The following is a 27,967-nucleotide window of genomic DNA, read 5'->3' on the forward strand; positions in this document are numbered from 1 at the left end:
TCTCCTGTGGAAAGAACTCGCTGACTTGAAATGCATCCAGGACTAGCCCTAGATATGAAGTACAACCCCATGTAAATGGAGGGTCACAGGAGGGGGAAGTCAAGTTGAACAAAATGCAAGCAGGAGAAGATGACACAGTTGTGCCTATGGCTGTGCAGTGGTTGTATTATTCTCCCTCTATGCTCTCCATGGTGGGTGGGATGCATACTGTGAGAAACAGCACTGGTAGAAGCTACAGACCGAACCTCTAGTGTGAAAATGATGCACAATGCATCAATAAGACCCAAATGGTCTCTTTAATTTGGGAGTCATTGCAGAAGGAATGTGCTTGTGACCTCTGAATAAATGAATTATTTGGGTCTTTGCCTTGCTTGACCATAGCTGACCATAGCTGTGATGTGGCTTGTATGGGAGGGTAGCAAGAAAAAAGCCACTCTTTAATAATGATGGGCTTTATGTTCGAGTCGAACGGAACTTCAATTTGAACATTGGCCGTTCGTGTGTTCGCTGAACACACAAACAGTAAGGGCATTCGGCGGGCTGTTCACCCACCGCACCCTGACAGTGCATTGTGATTGGCCAAAGCAATGCACCTGACCACAGGTCAGGTGCAATGCTTTGGCCAATCACAGCCAATGATGAAGTTACAAGGGGCCGGGGGTAACCCCACCCCCTTGTGACATCATCACAGTATTTAAGAACTATCATCGCGGTGCAGCAGTGGATCGCTTCTGTTTTTTTTTCGGGTCAGCGATAGCAGCAGACATGCTGACTGATGTAGGATCTACTTCAGGGGACATTTTTTTTTACTTTTATTTTTAACCCCTTGACACCGACATCACACAAATATGCAGCCTCACGGAACTGGGCTTTTTTCCATGGGGCCGCATATTTGCGTACCTGTCTTTGTGCTGGGAGCGCGCCGCACTGTGCGCTCCCAGCACAAAGACTGCAGTGTCACTGAGAGTCCCGGGTCATGTTCTATTGGGTTCCCGGGACTCCCGATTGCGGGTCACATGACAACTGTGCAGCACTGCCCCCTTGTTTTTTTCTCTCTCTATGAATGGAGATGAGAGATACATTGTATCTCTCTAACTCCCGGCATAGTGAGAAAAAAAAATGTTTGTTAAAAAAAAAATAAAAATAAATAAATAAATATAAAAAAAAAAAAAAGAAAGAAAAAATACCTAGATCAAGGTTTGATCTAGTTCAGTGCCAGGGTTATTGTTTGGGTCAAAAGGTCAGGGTTTAAAAAAAAAAATTGGCATCAGTGTCAGTTAGTGTCAATGTCAGTGTGTAGGTAAAAAACCCCCAAAAAAACAAAATGTGCACTATTGCTTCTGGGCTGTACTACGGGTACAAACAACAAATAACATACATATATATGGTATCGCTGCGATCATCAAGAGCTGGAGAATTTATTTTGGGTTGTTCTTTGGTGGTAGGGTATGGTAGTAACAAGAAACACACAGCTAAATAAAAAAAATGATTTTTTTTTTTTTTTACTATTTTGGGCCAGTTTTCCTTTGATAATAAAAAAAATCAGGAGATATCCATTTACCACCAAATGAAAGCAAAATTTGTCCTGAAAAAAAACGCGGTATAATTCACCTGGATGTACAAAGTAGTTGTGATGATATGTACGGTTTTACTAACACATGTCAACATTGCAAAATTGTGCTTAGGCATTTAGATTTGTTTTACCCTTAGGCGTGAAGGGGTTAATAAAGGACTTGTCAGACTGTCTCCTGTCATTTCTTACTACTTTTTTTTTTTTGTTAATGGGTTGCAGTACCATGTATCACATACTCCTTCACATGGGGCGGGTTCTGGGGAAGGGGGCTTCCAGATTCTGATAAGCCCCCACCTGCAGACTCCCACAACCACTGGCCAGGGTTGTGGGGAAGAGGCCCTTGTCCCCATCAACATGCCCAACAAGAGCTCCCCCCCTCCCCCATGTTGAGGGCATGTGGCCTGGTACGGTGTGGAGGGTATAAAAGCCCGGTAAGCAAAAAGGATCTAGCCACATCCAACAGAGCTAAAGAGAACTATGAGGATAGGCAACAGGACTCTAGTATGCAAACATCAACACCATCAGCCCAAGAGCCATTAGTAGAGTGTGAGCTGGGGGCACCTGGTACAGCGGGGCTCCATCCTCCCTCCTCCAATTTCTAGAATCAGATGTACTACAACTGCTTAGGGTAATATTCATGAAACCCGGACAGCTAGTAGCAGATGAGGGTTGAATGGATGGAGGTGACCAAAGTTATTGTGGGTAAGCATCAGGAACGGATCAAAATTTCAGGCAGAAGCTGCAGTGGGGAGATGATTCACACATGAACCTATCCAGCAATGCAGTGCACCAAAACACACTGATAGCTCCAACCTGTGCATTGACACACGTGTTGAGACGCACTGGCAAGGCTTGTTAAAATGCCATGAAAATTAATTCCTACTGCGACTCACTGCACAGCATATTGTGAATTATTAGAAGACATACTGTAGATGTAAAGTCAGCTTTAAGATTTTAGCTTAAATAGAAGGAAAATATTTTTTGGGTATACCAAATACACCAAGTTGCTTTAAGTCATTCTGCGTTTCTTTAAGTTTCACCTTTTCTCAATGGGTGTAATTTACCGTTCACAGCTATTATACATATTATTCATTTTATGATTATTGTATATTATTTATCAACATTAATACAGATTTTTAGCTTTAGTAAGTATTTTAGAACTTATTTTGTACTTGTGTAGGCTAATAATGATTGTGTATTTTTGTACTGAAAATATAGTTTGATAAACATTGCACCTCTAGCATAGGACATACAAAATCATTAGCACCATGTTTTAATTCTACAGTCCCTGTGCTTTCAGAAAATATATGGTTTAGACAGTATTTTATTAATTTTCAAAGCTGCAAATAATAATAGCAAAAAACTTAAAAATGTCAAAACTGGTCTGGTCACCTGAGGTGAAAAATGGGAAGCTGGGCCTGGCAATAAAATGGTTAGGTGTCCTCAGGCAGGTGGCTTTTCCACTGGTACATATTTGGGATTGAAGTAACATGAATTTGAATGTATTCCAGCATTCATGCAGCTCACAAACATTAGAAAACTCACAGCACAAATTTAAGCCACAGCCCTAAAGAACAGAAGCCATCGCCAGCATGGCATCCCAGCAAACTGCAGTCCAAAATAAATATCACGGTTTACTTTTATCATTAACCACCTGCACAGAAAACTAGCATCTTGTTGCAATGTGCTGTTGAAGAGCACAGCGCTTTATTATTTTAAGTACAGAAGTACCCTTTGTGGCTTCATTTTATTTTCTGCACATTATTACCAACAGAAAATCTTCTAAAAACTTCTTATAAACACTCTAAGTGTAGGTTTACATGTGCAGTAGTCTCTACTGACCCTCTGAAAAGTGATCTGTGGTGAATCATGTGTCAGAGGGCTGTAAATCAGCAGCTTGTAGGAATTCAGGAGGCCACAACCACGGGTTAAAATCTGACTCGCAGTTGCAGTGAGGTCCCCATGACTTCAATGTGCAAGTCTGACATATGGTGAAGCCTGCCAAACTCAACAAGCTGCTTTAAACTTGCTACAGCATGTGTACAACCCCCTCCAGCTGTATGACATGTTTTAGGTGGGCAGTTGTGGGGGAGGTAAAATGGAGGCTCTAACCCTGGTATTTTGGCCCCTTGCCACCTGTGTAAACAAGGCCTTAAGGGAAAAAACATTCTCAGATTTGCCCAGCACCTTACATAAATAATCAGATACTCCATTACCTGAGATTCTGTGAGGAAATAAAGCTGAGATCTAACGAGCCAGCTGTGCTTTGCTGAAGATACAGATGTGGGTACAATCCTTGGCACAAACACAGCCCACTGAACATTTTCTTGGCAGACATTCTCATGGACATACAGGGGCATAGGATCCGTAGGACTGAATATGAACACTGAAACAATAATTTGTCAAAGTACATTAGCATTACAATACCCACAGAAATCATAATTATTAGATTAGGTAAAATTTAAAGATTTTGTTTTTGCTGTAAATAGGGCCATTTCCCAGAAATCACTGCTTAAAGCACAAGTCAGTAAATTTAACTCTCTGGTAAATGGACCAACATGCAGAAACAAATACTTTTACATTTACATGTCCCATCTTCTCCAGCTTAATGCAATGAGGGTAATATGCAAAAACCAACATTCCCTAGCAGTGTCCAAAGCTGATTCTTTCCCAGTTATGTACTGAACAATCACTATGGGGAATAATTAATATTCTGTACACGTTTTTGGACTTGTGATGGTGAAACCAATGATGGACTGTAAAAATTACTGACATTCACAGAACAAGAGGTGTATTAGATTTTAAAGTGTGCACTTTATATAGTTATGTATGGTGGAGGACACTACGGCAATATTCATATTATTGCTGTTCACATTTTGAGTGGTTTTATTGAATAGTAGACTTTTATATAATATACTTTTCCTATATGCATGTGGTGGTATTTAGACATGTATTTATATATGTGTATAGGTTTAATGTGATTCACTATTTTTATTGATTTGATGTGGGAACACACAACAGCTGCTGCAATCACTGTTCAGATTATTTTAGCATGTTTCAGTGGTAGCAAGGGAGATTTCTGGTTTTGGTATTTGATCCTATGATAACGCTTTCAGACTGGAATTTTGTCCACTTTAGAGGGACTTACTCTCATTCACTGCTACATACTCAGGACAGAAAGGGAAGGGAAATCTATTCAGTGGGACAGAGACATCAAAAAAGTATTCTGCCCAGGTTTTAACCGTTCTGTACTTTATCTAAAAAAAATAAAAATAAATTCATAGTAAGAAACTCTATGATGGCTAGGCCTTCTTGATTACAGTAGTAAAAGAGCCTTGACTGAACTGACTGTATGAAATCTTGAAGGCTGCTAGCCCACATACCACTTAGAATAAATATGTACAGTATATTATTTATTATTAGTTTTAACATAAGAGTACTTCATTTGAAATTTATTATGACATTTATTATGCACAAATGTATGTTCTTTTGTCTCCTAAGGAACTGACAGATATGAACAGGACAGTAAAGGCATTTTTTTTTAAAACTTTGCATGTCATAAAAACAAGATGACCACTTACAATTGGAGCTTCCAGAAGCAAAGGAGAAGGCAGCAATATTTTCTGAAAATATGTCCGGCTGTAGAACTGTAGCATCAATCTGAGCTCTCCATGCCACTGCAAAACCGATATTTGGAAATCAGCAAGTCAGCAAGTTTAAAAGATTTTTACTAAACACAGGACTGTCATTCACTATATCTTGTCTCCCACAGTACAAAGAACATGGAATTATTTTAGTAAATATAAACTGCTAAATAGCTTTTCTCATCAGCAGTTTATAGAAGTCTTGTGACCAGCAAAGCACTGGTTAAAGCTTGTAGGTGTTTTCATTCTCCCAATTGTCCAGTGAGGCTGCAAAAAACCCTGATCTGCTTTCTGGACAGTGCTGATCACATGCTCTCCCCCAAGAAAGAAAAAAAAAACCTCTCCAGCAATACACACCAAACTGAGAATGTGCCGCTTGTGCCCAATGCTCTGTTATATCAGCAGGTGGATTGAGGACTGTAGAAGGAGAGGATCAGAGAAGACAGGATCAAACAGCCTTTTTACACAATGCGGAGGATTACTACCTTAGGCACCACAGCAAGTAGAACAAGCATGCTTTACTGCATATACACACTGATTTTACTATTGTGGGTTTAGTAACACTTTAACCTCTTCCCGCCCAGCCTATGGCCGAATGGCAGCCGGCAAAAACCCTCACCTTTCCGGGTGGATGCTATACAGCGTCCTTTCGGGCATGCGCAGTTTGCGCGCCTGCAGAGCCGCGCAGCGGCGCGATCTGTCACCGGCCGTGTACCTCGGACATGGCTGATGACAGATCTGAGTACCGGCCCCGTTGCCAATACCATGTGACCTGCTGTGACCAATCACAGCAGGTCACATGACAGTTGTATACAATGGATGGCTTCATTCATGCCATCCATTGCATACTAGTGTCTAGCTGTGAATGGTCACAGCGATCACATGCACAAGCTGAGCCAATCACAGCCCAGCTGTGTCATGTGAGTAGCCGTGGCCAAATCACAGCTAAGCAGAAAAAAAAAAAAAAAAAAAACACCCCTAAATGAATCGATGTCATTCAGGTAAATGCTTGCTTATAGCAAAGTAATTCTTCGCTATAAGCAAATTGTGTAAAAAAAAAAAAAAAAAAAAAGAGAAAATACTGATCACTTCCCCAAAGTAGTACAATGTTGGCTCTGAGGAAGAGGTTGTGTCCTCGAAACGCGTTAGCCAGTTGGTCATCCAGGGTTCCATCGTATGGACTCAGATGTTGTTTGGATCCTACATCTTGTTCAGTTTGACATGCCTGTGTTTTTATGTCTATTGTGAGTATGATACTTACTTTGTTTCTTCAATAAATCTTTAAACGATAATGCACTAAGTCGGTGCGCCCTTTTTCTGTTTCTCTATTTGCATCCGTAGTACAATGTTACTATGGTAACATTGTACTACTTTGGTCATAGTGAAATATGAAAAAAAAATCTAAAAAAAAAAAAAAGTAATAGAAAATTAAAAATAATAAAATAAATTTAAAAAAATTATAATTTTTTCTTTTTCATACTGTCACCAGTCAGTGTTCCTGATCACCGCCATGCCAGTTATATGATGACGCTATACTGCACTGGTGACAGTATGTAAAAAAAAAAAAGAAGTGCCCTGATGATCAGTGTAGATGTCCCCTACAAGGAATGCCGATTACCGGCTCGCCTCTCAAGCTGTCAGCATGACAGCTCGTGAGGAGAGAAATGCCGATAATCGTCATTTCCCTATTTACATGTGATCAGCTGTGATTGGACACAGCTGATCACATGACCGAGCTGACATCTTCTGCTCTTTCCGTTGATCAGTGATCCGATGTGTCCGAGGGCACAGCGCACCACAGATCGCTGCGCTGTCCCAGAACAAGAGAACCGCCTTGCACCCGTCATTACCTTATATGGCGGGTGGGAGGCAATAAGGCTGCAATTCATTTGTGTTTAATCACTTGCCCTCCAGAGGATTTACCCCCCTTCCTCACTAGGTCATTTATTTGCATCACGGCACTGCGTTACTTTAACTGACAATTGCGCGGTCATGCAACGCTGCACCCAAATGAAATTTACGTTCTTTTTTTTCCCCAAGAATAGAGCTTTCTTTCAGTGGTACTTGATCACCTGTGCGGGGTTTTTTTTATTTGCACTATAAAAAAAAAACCACGACAATTTTGAGAGAAAAAAAACATATTTTACTTTTTGCTGTTAAACATGTCCAGTAAAAAAAAATTAAAAATAAATTAAATTACGTCATAAATTTAGGCCAAAATGTATTCTGATACGTCTTTGCTAAAAAAAAAAAAAATAATCCCAATATGTGTAAATTAATTGGTTTACATGACAGTTATAACATTTACAAATGGCGGTACATATACTGGGATTTTTTTTTTTTTTTTACTAGTAATGGCATCGATCAGCGACTTATAGTGGGACTGCAGCGGGCATTCTGACACTGGGGGGAGAACTGGAAAAAAAGGCGCTGTGGAAAATGCTCTCAGGCAAGCACCTTAGTGGAGGTGCATCTTTATTGGGTGAGATAAAGTAGCAAGTATAATAAAATTAACCAGCCTGAAGTGGACAGTGTGATTCCAATGGACGGCCCGTCCGCTCTGGGGGGAGCTGAGATCAAAGAATGCTCCTGTCGGCTTCAAATCACGTGGTGTCAGCGTACCAGCGTCCTGGGTGGTGTCACCATGGCTGACGAAGGCAGTGTCCGGCGTTGGCTTCAGCTGGGAGCATATGTGGGGTTACCAAGACGACATGTTTCGCGCAGTTGCGCTTTGTCAAGTCTCTGGTAACCATGGCCGGCGGCCATTATATAGAAGACCATTAAAGGGAAGGCTGGCTGAGTGTAATTAGCAGGGGATGGGGTGTCAATCAGAGCGGACGGCTCGTCCTGAAGCAATGCTGAATACAAATTTAAAGGTACAGATTGCAAGTTATAAAAAATGATATGTATAAAAACAATAGCATTGGAAAGCATGATATACTTTCATCTTTAGTGAAATAAAGGTAATACAATAACAAAAAAAAAAACAAAAAAAAAAAAACAAAAACCACACAAGTTAAAAATGACATCGCTGGTTCATGGAAGCTATGTCAAAAATTGCGTTTACAGTGAGGTAATTATGGGTATATGGGCAAAGAAGGGAGTAGGGAGAAGTGAATGCTAGGCATATGAAAATGACTGTATCAAAGGTATATGAAAATGACTGTATAAAAGGTATGACTAAAAGGAATATAATAAAATCAATCCTGGTATCAAATTAGGTAGCTCATATGTTCATAATTAAATAAATATAATAGATGCGTAATAACATGTATTCGTAATTGAGTGCACAGAATATATACATGGTGACAGTGCAGATTAAAAAACAAGGATTAAAAGAAGACAATACTGTATGTAATAAAAAACACACTGGAGGATCCTAGTTCCGGGGACTAGAAGTCAAACTTGTTAAATAATGCTATGGATTTCAAGATCCTCATTGAGACCATTGGGGGTCATAGAACCTAATTTGTAGATCCAGAACGTCTCTCTCTTACACAAACGGGCTAGTCTTTCATTGTCAGTAAATGTACCCTTTGGAATATTTTCGATTGCTAAGACCTCAAGAAGACTGAAATTATTTTGATGGGATTGCAAAAAGTGCCTAGGGACACTATGCTTATCGCATCCATCTCTTATAAGTCTTCTGTGCTCCCCTATGCGTTTGCGTAGAGGGCGTGTGGTTCGGCCTACATATAGGAGCTTACACGGGCATGTGAGAATGTATATGATGTGGTCAGTTGCACACGTTATAAACTGACGAATGTGGTAGCTGTTGCCCTGGGAGTCCAAAAACTGTGATCTGCCATGGGTAATGGACTGACAGGTGAGACAACCTCTTTTGTTGCATCTGTAGATACCAATTCTGTCGTCAAATGTAGGAAGGGGGCCGTTGTCTATGTAGGTGGACAGTGACATTTTGCTTGGGGCTAGAATGTTTTTCAAAGAACGGGCTCTCTTGAAAGCTACTTGTGGGACGCGTGGGAGATTAGGTGCTAATCTAGGATCTAATTGTAAAATGTGCCAGTGTTTGCGAATGATGTTTGTAATATCACGATGTGATGTGTTGAAACCAGTGATGAACCTAACCGAGTTAGACTGGTCACGGGCCTGAGTGTATGTTCGGTCTATCAATACGCTATGTTTGGTATATGCGTTTTTTATAAGGGAAGGGGGATAGCCTTTCTCAGAAAACTTTTTTGAAAGGAGAGAACCTTGCTCTTGGTAATCACATAATTTTGAACAGTTCTTCCTTAGTCTTTGGAATTGGCCACTGGGAATATTATTTTTCCAGGCTGGATGGTGACAGCTAGAATAGTGTAGATATGGGTTCCCACTAGTGGGTTTGGTGTAATTTGTACTACAAATTTCATTATCTGTGACTGACAAAACCAAGTCTAAAAAGATTATATCTTGAGAGTTAAAAACATGAGTAAAAGAAAGTCCAAGGTAGTTTGAATTGCAATATGCGACAAAAGATAAAAATTCGTTCAAATCACCATCCCAGATTAATAAAATGTCATCAATATAGCGCCCAAAAAAATGATATATTTGGCAAAGTGGTTGTTTATTTGTATATATTGTTTCTCCCAAAAGCCCATTGTGAGATTGTCGTAACAAGGGGCGAAATTCGCTCCCATCGCAGTCCCTTTAGTTTGCAAGTAAAATTGGTCAAGGAATGTAAAATAATTAAGGGTAAGGCAAAATTCTGTACATTCAATAATAAATTTGGCTTGGGTGGAGTTGATAGAACTTTCAGAAGATAAGAAATATTGAAGAGCCTGTAGGCCTATGTGGTGGGGGATTGATGTGTATAAGGAAGTTACATCAAGTGATGCCCAATGATACCCATGTTTCCACTGATAATGGCTGAGGATTTCTATCACATGACTGGAGTCTCTGATGTATGACGGCAATTGTACAACTAATGGTTGGAGAAAATGGTCGATGTATTTAGAAAGGCCATTAGTAAAACTATTGGTGCTTGCAATAATAGGGCGGCCAGGGGGATGTGTAGTAGATTTGTGTATTTTTGGCAAATGATGAACCAGCGATGTCATTTTTAACTTGTGTGGTTTTTTTTTTTTTTTGTTATTGTATTACCTTTATTTTACTAAAGATGAAAGTATATCATGCTTTCCAATGCTATTGTTTTTATACATATCATTTTTTATAACTTGCAATCTGTACCTTTAAATTTGTTTTCAGCATTGCTTCAGGACGAGCCGTCCGCTCTGATTGACACCCCATCCCCTGCTAATTACACTCAGCCAGCCTTCCCTTTAATGGTCTTCTATATAATGGCCGCCGGCCATGGTTACCAGAGACTTGACAAAGCGCAACTGCGCGAAACATGTCGTCTTGGTAACCACACATATGCTCCCAGCTGAAGCCAACGCCGGACACTGCCTTCGTTTGCCATGGTGACACCACCCAGGACGCTGGTACGCTGACACCACGTGATTTGAAGCCGACAGGAGCATTCTTTGATCTCAGCTCCCCCCAGAGCGGACGGGCCGTCCATTGGAATCACACTGTCCACTTCAGGCTGGTTAATTTTATTATACTTGCTACTTTATCTCACCCAATAAAGATGCACCTCCACTAAGGTGCTTGTCTGAGAGCATTTTCCACAGCGCCTTTTTTTCCAGTTCTCTTCATCATGCATATGATTAACAAGGCAGCAGTGGTGAGCTCATGATTAACTGTTCACATGTTTCCACCTGGAGTGGCCTCTCTGCGCTCATTTGTATGAGTTTTCCTGACACTGGGGGGAACTGACTTGGTGTCACTGGCATCCCCAGTGACACCAATACAGCGATCATTGCTAATAAAAAGAACTGACACTGTACTAATGGCACTGGGCAGGAAAGAGTTAACATGTGGGGTGATCAAATGGTTAACTGTGTGTGTTTTACTGTGTGCTGTGTGTGTGCACGCTTCACTGTAAGCACACTGCTTTGCACGGTTATGCTATACACAGCCATGCAAAGCAGTGTGCAGGAGCTAACAGGGGAGAGAACTGGTTTACAAACAGTTCTACCCCCCGTCGGAGATACTCGAAAATCACCGGGCGACAGCGAGTAATCACCGGCCGGGACCCAGTGATTGACAGCCGCGGCCGTGAATGGTGGTGCAGGTAGAGTGTGCGCGTCCCCTATCCGGAAATGCAAAATCATGTATATATACATGTGATTTTGCGCACAGGTGCCACCCTATAGCAGTGCTTAACAAAAAAAAAACACGGAATTTTAAATTTTTTTATCAAATCTATTCTAATAAAATGCTTTTGGAGTAAGAATATCTAAAGATACATTAATAATTGAGTTTATTCAGCATGAAATGGAGCTTAGTTATGTAGCATGAGGCTGTATATTCTGCAATATTTACATTTTTGGTAAATTCATTCAATGAATCCAAGTTCTGCAAGCTGAGATAACATGCACTGCATTGATGCATTCACACAATTTCACAGTAACCATGAGAAAAAACATGAAATAAAAGAATCTGAGTAGTTCAACTATGTGTTCAACTACTAACCTAAAATTGTTTCGGATATCGCTGTTTACTAACCTGACAGCCTATTATTCTAAAAAGGAAACCTCCATTTGGTTTGCAAATATTAAAGATTCTAACTACCAGCAAGAACAAGTTGGATTCCTTACATTTAAAGAGCACCTGTCATTTTAGATCCATCATGGCAGCGCCTGTTCGTGAGCATCCACTCACCTGCTGCCTCCACGTCCCTCACCTTGTGTCACTGCCGCATCACCAGCCATCCCATTAAAGTGAATGGGACTGTCAGTGAGTCAACATTGGGTCAGAAGAGGAGCCGCTGTGGGACAGAGTTGACAGTTGTTCTTTAAAAATTATGATTTAAATCGTGCCTTTTCACTAGTGATTTAAATCACCTTGATTTAAATCAAATCCACCCTGTAACTACCAAACTATGAGCAATCCAACAAGCTGTATAAACACAAAACTATAGCTCAAGCAAAAGCTGCCAAATGTTAAAATATAACAATAAAAAACAAAAAACTGGAGATCAACGCTGTGCAAGTTTCTTAGAATTTGGGACTGGCAAAGCCACCAAAAAGTCCAATGCGCTGTAGATGTAGACTATCATGAGGAAGCAGGGGTGGGGTGGCCTTTCCATTGACACTTGAAGGAAGAGGTACAGTGGGTGATGATAAAGTGACTTGGAGGGTGTTGGTGTTCCAGTAACATCCATTCCTAATGCCATTCATAGAGGATGACCCCCCAGTTCCCCTTGCTGGGTGATGACATCAAACAGCAATGGCCTGCTCACGCCACTGATGACCCCATACCCAGGAAAACCCCCAGGCACTATGTGCCCTCCTCATGTCCAGTCACTCATGCTGACAGATGTGGAGCTACTGTATTTTGTGAAAGTCACAGCCCACAGCCGAACTACCCATAAAACATAGCCTACTACCACAACCAGGCCACCTTCCACTGCACAAACTAGGCAAACTTCTCCTCCACCTCCCCTACCCACTCTCAGCCTGGGTTCACACTGATGCGGTCCGGAATTTTTTGTGCGAATTCCACACTGCATCAGAATCACACCCCATTCATGTGAACCACTGCGGGTGTGTATGTTAACACCAACCTGAAATCAGTCTGCAAAACGCGGTGCGATGTGCAGAATCGGATCGCATAGGTGTGAATACCCATGCGATCCAATTTTAGTGCGGACCCAAAAAAGGATCCTGCACCTTTTTGGTGCAGATGCGGTGCGATCTGAGCCATACATAATGTATGGCTCAAATTGCACTGCACACAATTCACATGTAATTTGCACAGGGATGCGGAGCGGTTCCTGTGCAAATCACATGCGATGTACCGCACTGCATGAGTGTGAACCTAGCCTCAATCTGTAATATCACTGCAGGCTCCACTTCCCTGTGTGACAGAGATGAGTGCCAGAATCTCGGCAGCTACTCACAGGAACATGCAGAGAGACAAGCCTGCACCAGCTGTGCTGGGGGGGCAGGGACACGAATGCTGAGTGGAAGGGGGCGGGGTCATGCACAATGTACAACACTGAGTGGAAAGGGTGGGGTTTGGAGCATTGTAACGAGCTGACCGATAGAAGGGGCAGGATCATGCTAGCATTTAGATAGCACAGGATGGGATGATGGAGATAGGTGTAACTGAGAAATGGGCTGACGGAAGCCTAGGAGATGGGACGCAATTTCTAGTCACCATGGCGACCTGGCATTTGTCGAGCCATGCAGTAACTTGACACAAAATAGCAAACAAATTACTCAAAATCGAATAAGATAATCAAATAAACGTAAAATGCTGAAAATAGACTACATAAGCTAGAAAACAAGAATTTATTATATGCGCTCAGGATTTAACCGCATAAGGACCTCCCACTGTGCCCAAAAACGTGATTCGCACTCCTGCAGTTTTTGCAGGCCGGGGGGGGGGGGGGGGGGGCGCAAGCACACCCCCTCCGACAAGTAGGTTCCTTAATTTGATCCCCAGTGATGTCCGGCCCAAGTCGGATGATCGATCCCTGTTCTATCCTGTCCTGTGTTGACAGTTACACAGGACAGGAAGTGATGAAATCTGCTCTCTCTGGGCACATTCAGTCCCAAAGAGAGAAGAATCAACAAAAACTGAGTAAATGCACTACACAATTACAGTTAGAACACTCTAGGACACATTTAACCCCTTGATCGCTGCCAGTTAACCCCCTCACTGCCCTGTCACCAGTGTCATTAGTACAGTGTACAGATTTTTTGGTGATCACTGTATCAGTGTCGCTGGCGACTTCAGATAGCGCTAGCATCAGTTTGCCCGTTAGTACATCAGTAGTCACATTTAACCCCTTGATTTCAAGGAACACGCTCACATACATAATAAACCTCCACTGATAGTACAGTGTCTGAACGGATCAATATCTTTGATCAAATCAACACTATACCAGCGTTCACATTAGTATAGCGTCCCCAAAAAGAGGGATCAGCCCTGGCACCTGCGTTTAGCCCCTATGCTTACCCTCCCCCCTTCTCCCCCAGCAAGTGCAGTGTCAGTAGGTTGCTGTCACTTGATACATTGCACACAAAACTGCAGTGTACACAGAATCAGGCCTGATGTCTGTTAGCACTTGCCGGTAAATTTTTTGTAGCGGTTCAAGCAGTCCCTGACAGCCAGTTGCTCTTTTTCCCGCGAGTCACACTAGGTACCTATAAATTTAGTGGCTAAAATGTCCAACAAAAGGTACACTAGTGAAGAAGCCTACAGGATGCTCAGCATGTCAGGTGAGAGCGAAGGGGAAGACTCACTGACAAAATCCAACTCAGAAGGCAAACCTGTAGACAGCAGCACCCTGGCAGATAGCTCAGATGATGGAGAAGAGGTCCCTGCTAACATCAGGTGTACCCAACCCCATTTCCAAGTTACTGAGATGTTACAAACGCATGATGACTCTCATATGCAGCAGAGTGCCAGTACTAGTGCTGCTCTACCTTTTAGTGAACTGGCGAGCAAAAGCATCCTAGTACATCATGGTCTTTCACATACCAGTACTGCAGTATCACTTGGTGACGTTGCGAGTCCCATAAGTGTAGTACAAGCTGGTGTGGTGGTGAGCAAAAGTAGTGTCCCGCAGCCACCAAGAATTCACACACAGGCCCATAGAGTCCTTCCGGACATGCTTGCAAATCCTGACTGGCAGCCCACAAATTCTGCAGCACCCGTACTTCCCTCAATCACTGCTCAACCTGGAATTAAGGTGGAAGCTGCAAATTTAAATACTCCCCTTGATTTTTTGGAGCCGTTTTTCACAGAAGATCTGTATGCACTGATTGTGGATCAAAGCAATTTATATGCACAACAATTTATCACTGCCAAGCCAAATTCAAACCTTGCCACACCATTCGCATGGAAACCCATTACGGTTTCTGAATTTATAGTTTTTTTGGGCCTAACCCTCAACATGGGCATTACTAAAAAAACAAAAAAAAAAAGTAAATTACGGTTGTATTGGTCCACAGACCCAATTCATCATATGCCCATGTTCTCTTCTGCCATGGCCAGGCATAGATATGAGAATATAATGCATTTTATGCATTTCAACGACAACACACTCTGTCGTCCTCAGGGTGACCCTGAATTTGACCGGCTACACAAAATTCGGCCCTTCGTAAATCACCTTAACCCAAAATTTTGCAGATGTCTGTACTCCCCAGCAAAACATCTGCGTTGATGACTCCCTCACTAATTTTTCTGGCCGCCTTGCATTCAAATAATTTTTCCCAGCAAGTGTGCCAGATATGGGGTCAAGATGTATAAGACCTGTGAGAGGGCAACAGGCTACACAAATAAGTTTCGGATTTACGAGGGAAAAGCCCCCCGGATTCCCAGACTACATGGGGAGCAGTGGCAAAGTAGTTCGGGACTTAGTGTCATCCTTTTTCATTATGGGGTACCACTTATAGGTAGACAATTTTTATTCAAGCGTGCCACTATTTAGACATCTGTACAATCTTGGAATTGGTGCATGTGGCACCATGCGACCTAATCGCCGGGCTTACCCCAACAGCTTGTAAATACCCATCTTAGAAAGGGGGGAAAAGCCTGCTTGAGAAATGAGGAATTGCTCGCAGTGAAGTAGAAGGACAAACGGGATGTTTTCGTCCTATCTTCAATTCAAGCAGATACAACCATCCAAATTACCACAGCAGCTGGTGTTGTTGAGACGCCCCTTTGTGTCTGCAACTATAACCTTAAACATGGGAGGGGTGGACTTCAACGACCAGATGATGAAGCCGTACTTAGTTTCCCAAAAAGCCAGACGCTGGTACAAAAAAAAGTGTTTGTTTATTTCAATTGGCTCTATATAACGCTTTTGTGCTTTACAAAGCAACTGGATGAAATGGATCCTTCCTAAAATTCCAGGAAGAGATCATCACGGCTCTTTTGTATCCAGAAGGTGCTATGCCCCAAACCACCAACCCAGATGCAGTTAGCTGGCTGCATAAGAGGCATTTTTCCGATGCCAATCCTGGTACCCTAACCCAAAAGGCACCCCAAAAAAGATGTTGTGTCTATGGCAGACATGGAATTAGGTGTGACACCCGCATATTTTGTTCCTCCTGTCCTGGCCAACCAGGTCTCTGCCTCAAGGACTGCTTCCATCACTACCACGCACTAGTGGAGTATTAGTATAGGGTACAACACGTAACAGTTCAGGGTACATAATTACACAGGGTCTCGAAAGATGTTAGGTAGTCAGGAAACTGGCTAACGCATTGGGAGAGACCCTACAATTTGTTTTAAATAGTTAAAGTTTAAAAAAATAAAGTAAAAAAAATTAAAATTACAAATCCCCTCAAAAATAAAAAATTTTAAAACCAAAAATAGTTTTTTTTTGTTGTTACTGTTCTACTCTTACACTTTTACTGCTTTATTGTTACTGCTTTATTGTTAACCATTGCTGTTTTCTTTGCAGGAATGCTTTCTGATGTAACAGTGTCATGTCTATTCTGAGAGCAAGTTCCTGTTGCTGTCAGAATAAACAGAAGTCAGTGTGGGCAGCGCTGTTGGATAAGATTTTTCATCCGCAGTTAAAAAAAAAAAAAAAAAAAAGAGCATATATGCCGAAGCATGGGGGCCTGGGGTGGCCAGTGGGTGGATGGCCCCTAATGGCATATTCTAATGGTGGGCATACCCCACACTTTTTCTGGCAAAGATTTCTTCTCTTTTTTTCATTCAACCCATAGGCTACATAAAAAAAAAAAAAAATAGCATATACACCCAATAAGGACCAGCGATGTACTGGTACATCGCTGGACTTTGAGTGGTTAAACCAGGATGATGCCTGCAGCTGCAGGCATCATCCTGGTATCGTTTTTTTTCAGCCAGCGATGGGCTTTCATGTAAAAGCAATGCTAGTGGCTAATTAGCTGCAGGATTGCTTTTACAAGCAGCGAGAGAAGATGCCCCCCCCCTCCCTTCCACAGCCTTCTCGGGCAGTCCCGTGCCATCGGGGGAACCTGAGAATGCAGTCGGTGTTTCTGCCAGCTGACCATAGAGCTGATTGGAGACCAGAATGGTGCAAATCAGCTCTATAGTCTAAGAAATCGGAAGCTACGCGCATTTCATCACTTCATTTTCGCAGGATATAAACAGCGCCGTTTGTAAATTGGGAAAGCGTCTGATCACACAGATCTTGGTGAGATTAGATAAGGCACAGGAGATATCTAGAGTCTGATAGACCCCAGATTTCTCAAAAAAAAGAGTATATGACAATGCCCATTGAAGTTATAGGGGATATTTGCATTCTCTGTGATAAGCATTAAAAGTGATAAAAAAAAGAAAAGAAAAGGGACTGTGTAAAAATAATTAAAAAAATCAAAATAACTTAAAAAAACAAAAACGTTGCATGCGCGAGCGTCAACCCCGTGCCAGTATGTAAACAGCGGTTGCACCATGCATGTGAGGTATCGCCATTAACATCAGATCAAGGGCAGCAGTTCTAGCACTAGACCTCCTCTGTAAATCTGAAATGGTAGCTTGTAAAGACTTTTATACGTTGCCTATGGATATTAAAAATGTATGCAGCTTGCCGCCACTGCACGGGGCATGAGCAGTTTTAAAGCATATCATGTTTGGTATCTATTTACCTGGCATACCATCATCTTTTATATTTTACCAAATAATTGGCCAATATATTATGTTTTTGTGCATTAAAAGGAAAAAAAAAGAAGTGTATTTTATTTTTTAAATCTGCATCTGAAAAATTGCTGTGTGAGTATTATGTGACATAAATTTAAGCACCCACCATTTTATTCACTAGGGTGTCTGCTTTAAAAAAATATAAAATGTTTGGGGGTTCAAACTGATTTCCTAGCAAAAATACAGATTTTTTTTCATGTGAACGAAAAGTGTCTGAAAAGGCTTGGTCTTCAGGTGATTAGAAGAGTGAGTGATGTGTAGTATAAACTTCTAATGCTGGGCATACAATTACCCCACCCCCCAAAATTACCCCTTTTAGGAAAAATGTCTCATGTGAGAGACTTTTTGGCAGGCTAGCCAAGTACAGGACCCCAAAATCCAATAAGCACCTTCAGGCCCTTTAAAGCTTTATTTCCTCATTACACTTCCTGACTACCTATCACAGTATCGGAGGCCCTGAAATGCCAAGATAGCTCCACACCTCCCCAAATGACCCCTTTTTGGAAAGTAGACACCCCAAGGAATTCGATAAGCATTGTGAGTATTTTGCAGATCTCCTTTGTTGCCACAAGTTTTTTCTTTTTTTCTATATTTCAAAACCTTGTGAGAAAAAAGTGAGATCTGCAAAATACTTACCATCCCCCTTTTTTAATTCCTTGGGGTGTCTACTTTTCAAAAAGATGTCATTGGGGGGGGGGGGGGGTTGGTGATATCCTGGCATTTCAGTGCCTCCGAACTTGTGATAAGTAGTGAGGAAGTGAAATGAGGAAGTTACATACCTTCAGGCTTTCAAAGTAGTCATTGGATTTCAAATTCCTGTATGTGGCTAAGCTCCCAAAAAGTCTCACACATGTGGTATCCCCATACTTGGTAGAAGTAGCAGAATGTATTTTGGGATGTAATTCCACATATACCCATGGCTTTTGTGAGCAATATATCATTTAAGTAACAACTTTGTATAAAAAAAAAATGTTTTTGTCATTTTCCAGAAACTTGTGGAAAAAAACAAATCTTCTATGGACTCAATATGCCTCTCAGCAAATAGCTTAGGGTATCTACTTTCCAAAAAGGGGTCATTTAGGGGTGTTTGTACTATCCTGATATTTTAGCACCTCAAGAAATGTGATGGGCAGTCAAAAAGTAAAAGCTGTGTAAATTCCATTATTTATACCATAGTTTGTAGATACTATAACCTTCACACAAAGCAATCAATATACCCTTATTCCCTTATTGGGTTTTTGCTTTTACCAAAAACATGTAGCAGCATACATTTTGGCCTAAATTTATGAAGAAATTTCAGTTTTTTGGAAATTTTTTATGACAAAAATGAGAATTTTTTTTTTTTTTTATTTTCGGTCTTTTTGTTTATAGCGCAAAAAATAAAAAGAGCACAGGTGGTCAAATACCACTGAAAGAAAACTCTATTTGTGTGAAAAAAATGACAAATTTAATTTATGTACAGCATTGCATGACCGAGCAATTGTCAGTTAAAATAGTGCAGCACTGTAAAGCAAAAAATTGCATAAATACCAGTACCTATACCATAGTCTGTTGATGCTATAACTTTCACAAAAAGCAATCAATATACACTTATTGGGATTTTTTTTTACCAAAAACATGTAGCAGAATACATTTTGACCTAAATGTATGGTTTTTTTAAAAAAATTTTTGGTCTTTTTTTGTTTATAGCGTGAAAAATAAAAAGTGCACAGGTGATCAAATACCACCAAAAGAAAGCAAGAAAGCTCGATTTGTGTGAAAAAAAGGACATAAATTTCATGTATAGCATTGCATGACCGCGCAAGTGTCAGTTAAACTAGCAAAAAATGGTGTAAATTGCAGTATCTACACCATAGTTTGTAGACGCTATAACTTTCACACAAAGCAATCAATAAGCACTTAGTGGGATTTTTTTTTTTATACCAAAGACATGTAACAGAATACATTTTGACCTAAACTTATGACAAAATTTGAGTTTACTATATATTTTTTATAGCCAAATGTAAAAAATATCATTTTATTTTAAAATTTTCAGTATTTTTTTGTTTATAGCGCAAAAAATAAAAAAGCGCACAGGTGATCAAATACCACCGAAAAAAAGCTCTATTTGTGTGAAAAAAGGACGTAAATTTCCAGATGAAATAGTGCAGTGCTGAATAGCAAAAAAAAAGGCCTGGTCATTAAGGGGGGTAAATCCTTAGGATGGCAAGTGGTTAAAGCCTAAAGTCAGGCAACTAAAAAAAAATCATTCCTTGCCATGAGGCTGTGCCTGCACTGCAAGGGTTAATTGCTCCTTCAGGTCTAGGGAAACAAAAAAAATCCAAGTTAGATTTACGGGTAACTTGTTTTCTAGTAGTCTTTCAGAACAGCACATGAGAAAACGCAGCTCCTTCCCCTCTCACAGGAAAAAACACACCCACACAGACTTCAAATTGGAGGCCTCTCTCCACAGTCCTCAGTTGTCGAAGAGTACCTCCAGCCCATCTGAAAAACAAACACAACAGCATAAACAATATCAGGATGGGCAATTATTGCTGTCCTGAAAGACTACTAGAAAACAAGTTATTGGTAAATCTAACTTGGATTTTCTCAAAACATCTTTCAGGACAGCCCATGAGAAGTTAAATGAGAACTTACCCCCTTAGGGCGGGACCACAGCTTGCAAGACCTTCCTACCAAAGGCCTGCTCTCCTGCTAACAACACATCCAGCCTGTAACGGCATACAAAGGTGGACATGCTTGAGCACATCGCTGGCTTACAAATTTGTTCGGGGTGGCACTGGCCTTCTCTGCCCGTGTGACTGCTAGAGCTCTTGTGGCATGAGCATGAATGCCCAGCAGTGGAACGAGATCAGAAAGTTCATAAGCGGATTTGATTGCCATTCTCAGCCATCTGGCAATGGATGCTCTCTGACTGATAATGCCTGTAGATTACTAATTCTGTGTGCAGAGGTGACCGCAATAATTAGAACTGTCTTCAGTGTGATATACTTCAAGATTGCAGAATCCAAAGGCTCTTGGTTAGAGTTGCAGGACTAGTGAAAGATTACATTTAGGTTAGGCTTTTGCTTTAACCGGTCTGTATCGAGACAAGGCCTTGAAGAATCTGATAACGAGGGAAACCACAGAGACCAAGCACTCCAGAAAGACACTGAAAGCTGCAACCTGGTCTTTTAGTGTGCTGATTGCTAACTTCTTGTCAGCTGCTTGTTGAACAAACTCCAGGACTGAGGTGAGATCTTCCAAGTACATTGAATTGGTTAGGCACCAAGAGTTATATGTCTTCCAGACTTTCCCGTAAATAGCTCGTGACCCCCTTAAGACCCCCTTAGGAGAGTATCTACTAAGCTTTTTGAGAAGCCCTTCTTTTCTAGCAGTTGCCTCTCAGAAACCAAGCCATGAGGAGTAGATTTTCCACTTTTGGATAACAGGGGAGACTAGTAGCACGTCCTTCCTGAGTGGAAGAGTCAGATATGGTCTGATTGATAACCGGAGGAGATTTGCAAACCACAACCTTTACGGCCAGAAAAAAGCCACAAAAATGACCTGTAATCTGTTTGAACCTTCTTCAGAGCCTGAGGAATTAGTTGGAAGGAGGGAAAAGCATAGCAAAACTGACCGGTTTTAGTATTCTGGCAATTCACAAACAGATCTATTTGCGGCTGACCCCAATCCTGAACTAAGATGAGGAAAAAATCTTGATTTAGGCACCATTCACCCTCCTTCAGCTAGTGTCTGCTCAGGAAGTCGGCTAATAGGTTCAGTGAGCCTTTGAGATGGACTGCTTACAAAGATGCCAAACTGACTTCTACCCAAATCAAAATTTCTTTCCTTAGACTTTGAAGACTCCTGCTTTTTGTGCTGCCTTGCCTATTTAAATAGGCTACCGCTGTGGCGTTGTTTGTGCAGACCTGCATGTGCTGACCCTGGCGCTCCTGAGACAAAACCAAGAGAGCCAAAAGCAATTGTCCTTTATTCTCTACAGTTTGAGTTTGACCTTTGTGGTCTCGGCAACTGCCCCTGTGAGAGCTGACCTCCCAGGTGCGCTCCCCTGTCCCAGAAGCTGGCATCCGTGGCAAGGATCCTCTCCACTGGAAAGGACCAGGTTAGACCTTTTGAGAGAACCTCCTGCCTCTTCCACCACCAGACAGATCTCTTCACCCTGGAAGGAACCCTCACCTTCTTGTCCAGTGCAACCAAGTCTCCATTCCAAGCTCTCAAGATGAATAGCTGAAGGGGCCCTAAAGTGTAGTGAAGCGTCTTGTCCACTGGACCGCCGGAATGAAGGCTGTTAACAGGCCAATAGCTGACATCAGAAACATGATTGAAACCTGGTGGTTGCCCTGAAGAGGAGTCAAAGCCACCTGTATTTTCTGCGTCTTTTCTTCTGGCAAAATAATTTTCTGTTCCGCAGAACAGATGCAGAACCCTAGAAACAAAACCTTCTTGGATTTTTGCATGTTGATGATCCAGCCCAGAATTTCCAGGTGGCTGCGGGCTATTTGAAGGTCCTTCGTCAACTGCTCTTCTGAGCTTGCCAAGAACAGAAGATTGTCTAGGTAGGGGATTACCATCACACCTCCTAGCCTCAAGGGAGCTAAGGCTTCGGCCATCACCTTGGTGAAAATGCGGGCAGATGATGAAAGCCCCGAATGAAGTGCCCTGAATTGCAAGTGTTGAACCCAATGCCCTAACCTCAAAAATCTTTGGGAGCACTCTCTGATTGGGATGAGCAGATAGGCTTCCCTTAGATCGACTGATGCCACCTGGAAACAGGTTTCTGACCAAAAACATCGAGTCATTCGGAACCGCTTGTATTGCACTGCTTGTTCAAAGGTTTTAAAGTTGAGGATTAACCAGAATTTTCCTGACGGTTTTCCCACCAAAAATATACAAGAATAAAACCCCATCTTTTCTGCTTCCGATGGGACTGGAACCACCACTCTTTGAAAAATCAGATCCTGAACCAGGTTCTTCATAGCAAGAGCTTTAACTGGATTTTTCGGAACATCCGTGACAAAAGACCTTCTTCGGTGGAACCTCTGCAAACTAGATTTTGTAACCACTGCTGATCAGATTCCGGATATACAGGCTCTACATTATCTTATCTATCCCATTTTACAAGGAATGCCTGTAGTCTTCATCCCACCAGAAGAAGCAGTTCATTGGGATTTTTTGGGTTGTGCAGTACGGAAAAGGATCTCTTCCTTTTGGCGATGCCCAAAACCTTTTTCTTCCCTTGTGGCTTATCCTCTTGCAAGCTTTTCTGGGAAAAAAAAACATTTCAGAACTAGTTTTTTTTTCTTCACAGGGAAAGACTTTTTCCTGTCTGCTGTGCAATCCAAAACTGACTAAGTCTGGCCCAAATAGAAAATCTCCTGAAAAAGGGATTCCACACAGCCTAACTTTTGATGTTGAGTCCCCCTGCCATGGTTTTAACCATAAGGCCCTTCTCGCTGCGTTAGACAAGGCAGCTGAGTGAGCTTTCATGCGTACGGATTCTGCAGACGCATCCGCTATATACCTTAACAGCTCTTTAGATTGTAGGAAAGGAATGTAGAATCTCTTCCTTTGGGGTCCCCGCACTGATATGCACCTTAAGCTGTTCAGCCAATGCTCCAGATTTCTTGCTATGCATGTGACTTCCATATCTGGCTTCAAATTCTCCATTGTGGAATGCCATGCTCTCTTCAGCAGCAGATCCATCCTTTTATCCATTGCCTCTTTCAGGCTCCCCATGTCTTCAAAGGCTAAGTCTGTGGTTTTTGAGACTTGGGAATAAGCGGTGTCTACCTTAGGTACTTTGTTCCATAGTGATGAGGAGTCTTCTTCAAACGGGAACAGTCTCTTGTGAGATCTAGAAAAAAAAAACGGTTCCTTTCCGGATGCTGTCATTCCTTTATTTTATCATGTCTGAGATGGCTGAATGCATAGGAAAACATCTCCCTTTTAGTTCACTAAGGCCCTGGTAGATTTTATCATGGAGGGAGAGATCACGTTCCTCCTTTTTAATAGATAGGGTGGGGCGAATCGCTTTAAGGAGATACTCCACATCCTCCAATGACAACTTATGCTTAGATGCTGAGGAATCCTCCTACTCTTCCCCATCATCGTCTGACTCTCCCTCTCACTGTGGAGGAGAGACCGCAACCTGTGCAGGAGGTATCCCTGACCCTGCTTCTAAGGAAGCTAATGACTGGTGTGGGGGTAGGCTCAGAAGCACTCTGGGGAGGAAGACTCCAACATATTTCTGAACGACTGCAGGGTCGCACTCCACTCAGCCTTCACGGAAGCCTGAAAATCACTAGGAGTTGAAGCAGCCTCCTCTCTCACTAAAGCAGAAACGCGCTCCTTGCATAAAGACTTTTTCAAAGCATCTGACAGATTACTTTTGAAAGGATTTTTCACTGCTCTTAGCCAAAGGGACATAACCACTTAGCCACTGCCTGACCCTAAACACACCACAAAAATGCACCCAGTGCAATCAGAGCAAAAACCTCCACATCACCAGTGCAATGACCCCACATGCCAAGGTTCCAGAGCACAAGACAAGCCCTCGGCCACCAGGGGGAAGAGACACCACAGTGCCCCACAAAAGAAAAGCAGCATAAAAAAGTTGCCCATAGGAGGCCCTCTCTTACCTGAGCTTTGCCGGTGCCTCCTCTTGTCCCCAGAACTGCAGTCACTCCTCCATAGGAGGGCCTGAAGCAGTCCAAAAGGCTGTCTCTTCTGGTCCCAGCATCCTGGAACGCCGCTGCACTAGCTCAGGACCAGAAACAGGCACTGGCTGGGTCCTGCCTCCTGCTTCCGGAATTGACGCCGCACGACCGATCAAAAGCTCCATCTCTGCCAGGAGGTGACCTCAAGGGCATGCCCAGACGCAATTGGACACCAAAAACATGGCCACCGTTAATGTCCACACAGGGACATGGGGACTACAGGCTGCCTGGCGGTACTGGCTCTCCCCGAACACTGAAAGGGGAGAGTGGTGCCAGGAAACAGGTCCCTCCACCTTGAGAACCCCTGCTGCAAGGAAAAAAGGTAAAAGGAAAAAACAGAGACCGCTCTCAAGCAGCTGTGGGGAGAGGCCTCCAATTTGAAGTCTATCTAGATGTGTGTTTCCTGCGAGAGGAGGAGGAGCTGCTTTCTCTCATGTGCGTTCCTGAAAGATGTTTAGAACAAAAAAAGATTTACTTACCTGATCCACTGCTCCTTCCTGCTTGTAGACCAGTCATCACTACGTCTGCTCCTGTGTCCTTACATCATCAAGATGTCCATAGCCCTGCAATGGACGTGATGACGCTGAGGGACGGTCCACCACTGGATTGTGTGTCAAGTGAGCAAATGATCACATAAGTAGAATTATATCTCCTCTTCCCTAGACTACAGTGCAGCCTCACTGCAAAAGACAATCTAAAATGTTTCCAAAGTTGGGCTTTAAAGATAATATTGGTGAAATTACTTTATTTTTTAATTTAAGTCAGGAAATCAGAAATACTGCATATGAATGTTTAAAAAATGTTGATGCTCTTAGAAGTCAATGGCTCAAGTTCAAAAAACTTTCAGAAATTAAGTTAAGTGTAATAAAACGGAATGACACGGGGAAAAAGTATTGGACACAAAGAAATGGAGTTGCAAAAAGGCATAGCAAGCCAATACACCAGCTGAAATCTATCAGTAATTAGAAAGCAATCCTGCCCCTTGTCAGTGCGAATATCAGCTGGTTCAGTCTCAACTGATGGCCTATAAAAAGGTATCTCATTACCAAGGTGTCACACAAGAAATATCTCATGATGGGTAAAAACAAAGAGCTCTCTCAAGACCTTTGCAACCTTATTGTTGCAAAACATACTGATGGCATTGGTTACAGAAGGATTTCTAAACTTCTGAATGTTCCAGTGAGTACTGTTTGGGCCATAATCCGGAAGTGGATTTCACATTAACTGGTCTCAACCAGGTGCTCCTCACAAGATTTCTGACAAAGGAGTGAAAAGTATTATCAGAAGAGTTGTCCAAGAGCCAAAGATCACTTGTGGAGAGCTTCAGAAATACCTGGAACTAGCAAGTACAATTGTTGCAAAGAAAACAATATGTAATGCAATCAACCACTATGGCCAGTATGCACGCTCACCAAGCAAGACTCTATTGCTGAAGAAAAAGCATGTTGAAGTCCGTTTAAAAATTGCTGCACAACATTTAGACAAGTAAATGTGAAATACTGAGAGAACACAGTGTGGTCAGTTGAGACCAAAATTTAACTCTTTGGATGCCATAATACACACCATGTTTGAAGGTCAAATGGCACTGCACATCACCCCAAAAATACCATACCAACAGTGAAGTTTGGAGGTGGGAACATCATGGTGTGAAACTTCAGATCACTGAAGGAAAAATGAATTGAAAAATGTACCAAGACATTAAAAAATCTGCTGCCATCTACCAGGTTGATGAAGATGAAACGTGGGTGGACATTTCAGCAAGACAATGATCCCAAACATAAAGCCAATGAAACTTTCAATTGGTTTCAAAAGAAGAAAATAAAGCTGCTAGAATGGCCCAGCCGATCACCTGAATTGAATCCAATAGAAAATCTATGGAAAGAAGTAAATATCAAAGCTCATAGAAAGAAGCCCACGGAACCTTAAAGATTTGAAGACTGTGTGGAAGAATCGGCCAAAATCACACCTGAGCAATACATGCAACTAGTTTCTCCATAAAGGAGGTGTCTTGAAACTGTCATTACCAACAAAGTATTAAATACATTTCAGTTAGAGTGTTCAATACTTTATCCCTGTGTCATTCATTTTAATACACATAACTTAATTTCTGAACTTATTTGTTTTGAATTTTTTGTATGTAGGGATTGCATGGGTTGTTCCAGACATGTGGTGAAAATTTCATGTCAATAGCACTGTTTAGAGATACATTTACTGAAAAAAATGGTGACATGTTCAATACTTATTATACCCACTATATATTGAACAAAAGGGAGTCAGAGGAATGGCCCATCTCTGACATACCCCCTATTCACTTCAGATGGGCTGTAAAAAGCTGTTGTGCTATCTCTGCAAAATGCAAATGAATATTTGTAAAACAGGTGTGATAAAAACAGGAAAGCTGTATGAGAAAGGTTTTAAAACTCTTAAGAAACCCTAAAAGAAATACTCTGTCTGCTTTTAGGTAATCCCTGAAAACTTATCTCCTCGGGGAAACCTATAGTGCCTCCACCTAAAATCTGTACTTTTACTTTCTCCATCAGCTCACTTCTCACAGTTATTAACTTTTGTATTACCAGCCCCTTTCTTTTAGATTGTAAGTTCACACAAGCATGGCCCTCCTAACACTCTTGCATCGATTTGCATTGTAACTATGATGTCCCACTTATTTTGTTAAACGCTGCACAAACAGTTCGTGCTATATAAATCCAGGACATTTAATTCATTTAGAAAAACTAACCAATTACATCTATTTTATACAATTAAATCCTAATAATCTATAAAACTCCAAATCAATTAACTATCATATCTAAAAGTAACCAATAAACAAACAGTCTGTGGGATCTAAGGAATAGGATTTGTGTTGTTTATTAAAATGCAAAACTTCCTCTAGTGATTAGTCAACCAAACTCCACATGTCTTACAAAAAAAAAAAAAAATCCGAAGAGTAATGCAGGCCATAGATGGGTCGAAAATCGGCCGATTTTTCGGCCGAAAATAAAATCGGCCGATTTTCGGATCGTTAGTGGGCGATTTGGTCGGCCGTTTTTCGGTATTTTGGCCGTTTTTTTTTTTCGGTAAAGTTGGAAAAAAAATCGGTCGATTTTGCCGATCGGCCGATTTTCGCGGCAATTAGTGGGCAAATCGGCCGATTTTTTACCGATAAAAAATCTGCGCATGAGCAGTGACCTGCAAGAGGAAGACAAAAAGAAGAAGAGGATGAAGAAGAAGAAGAGGATGAAGAAGAAGAGGATGAAGAAGAAGAGGATGAGGATGAAGAAGAAGAGGATGAGGAAGAAGAAGAAGAAGAGGATGAGGAT

The 27,967-nt window shown here is 41.7% G+C and overlaps 1 protein-coding gene across 1 annotated transcript in view; it reads right to left on the reverse strand.

Annotated features, from left to right (window-relative positions):
• The window catches only part of WDR75 (WD repeat domain 75), a 163,416-nt gene that overhangs the window by 41,046 nt on the left and 94,403 nt on the right, over window positions 1-27,967 (reverse strand). Inside the window, exons 16-17 of the mRNA XM_089692704.1 lie at window positions 5,155-5,250; window positions 3,790-3,959 (exon numbers count right to left, since the gene is read on the reverse strand). Of these exons, the coding sequence (XP_089548830.1) occupies window positions 3,790-3,959; window positions 5,155-5,250 (266 nt within the window). The remainder of the gene's footprint in view (window positions 1-3,789; window positions 3,960-5,154; window positions 5,251-27,967) is intronic.

This window comes from Staurois parvus, unplaced genomic scaffold (genome assembly GCF_062004578.1).
Source record: "Staurois parvus isolate SC_StPar_1 unplaced genomic scaffold, SC_StPar_1.0 ptg000601l, whole genome shotgun sequence".
Taxonomy (NCBI): Eukaryota; Metazoa; Chordata; class Amphibia; order Anura; family Ranidae; genus Staurois; species Staurois parvus.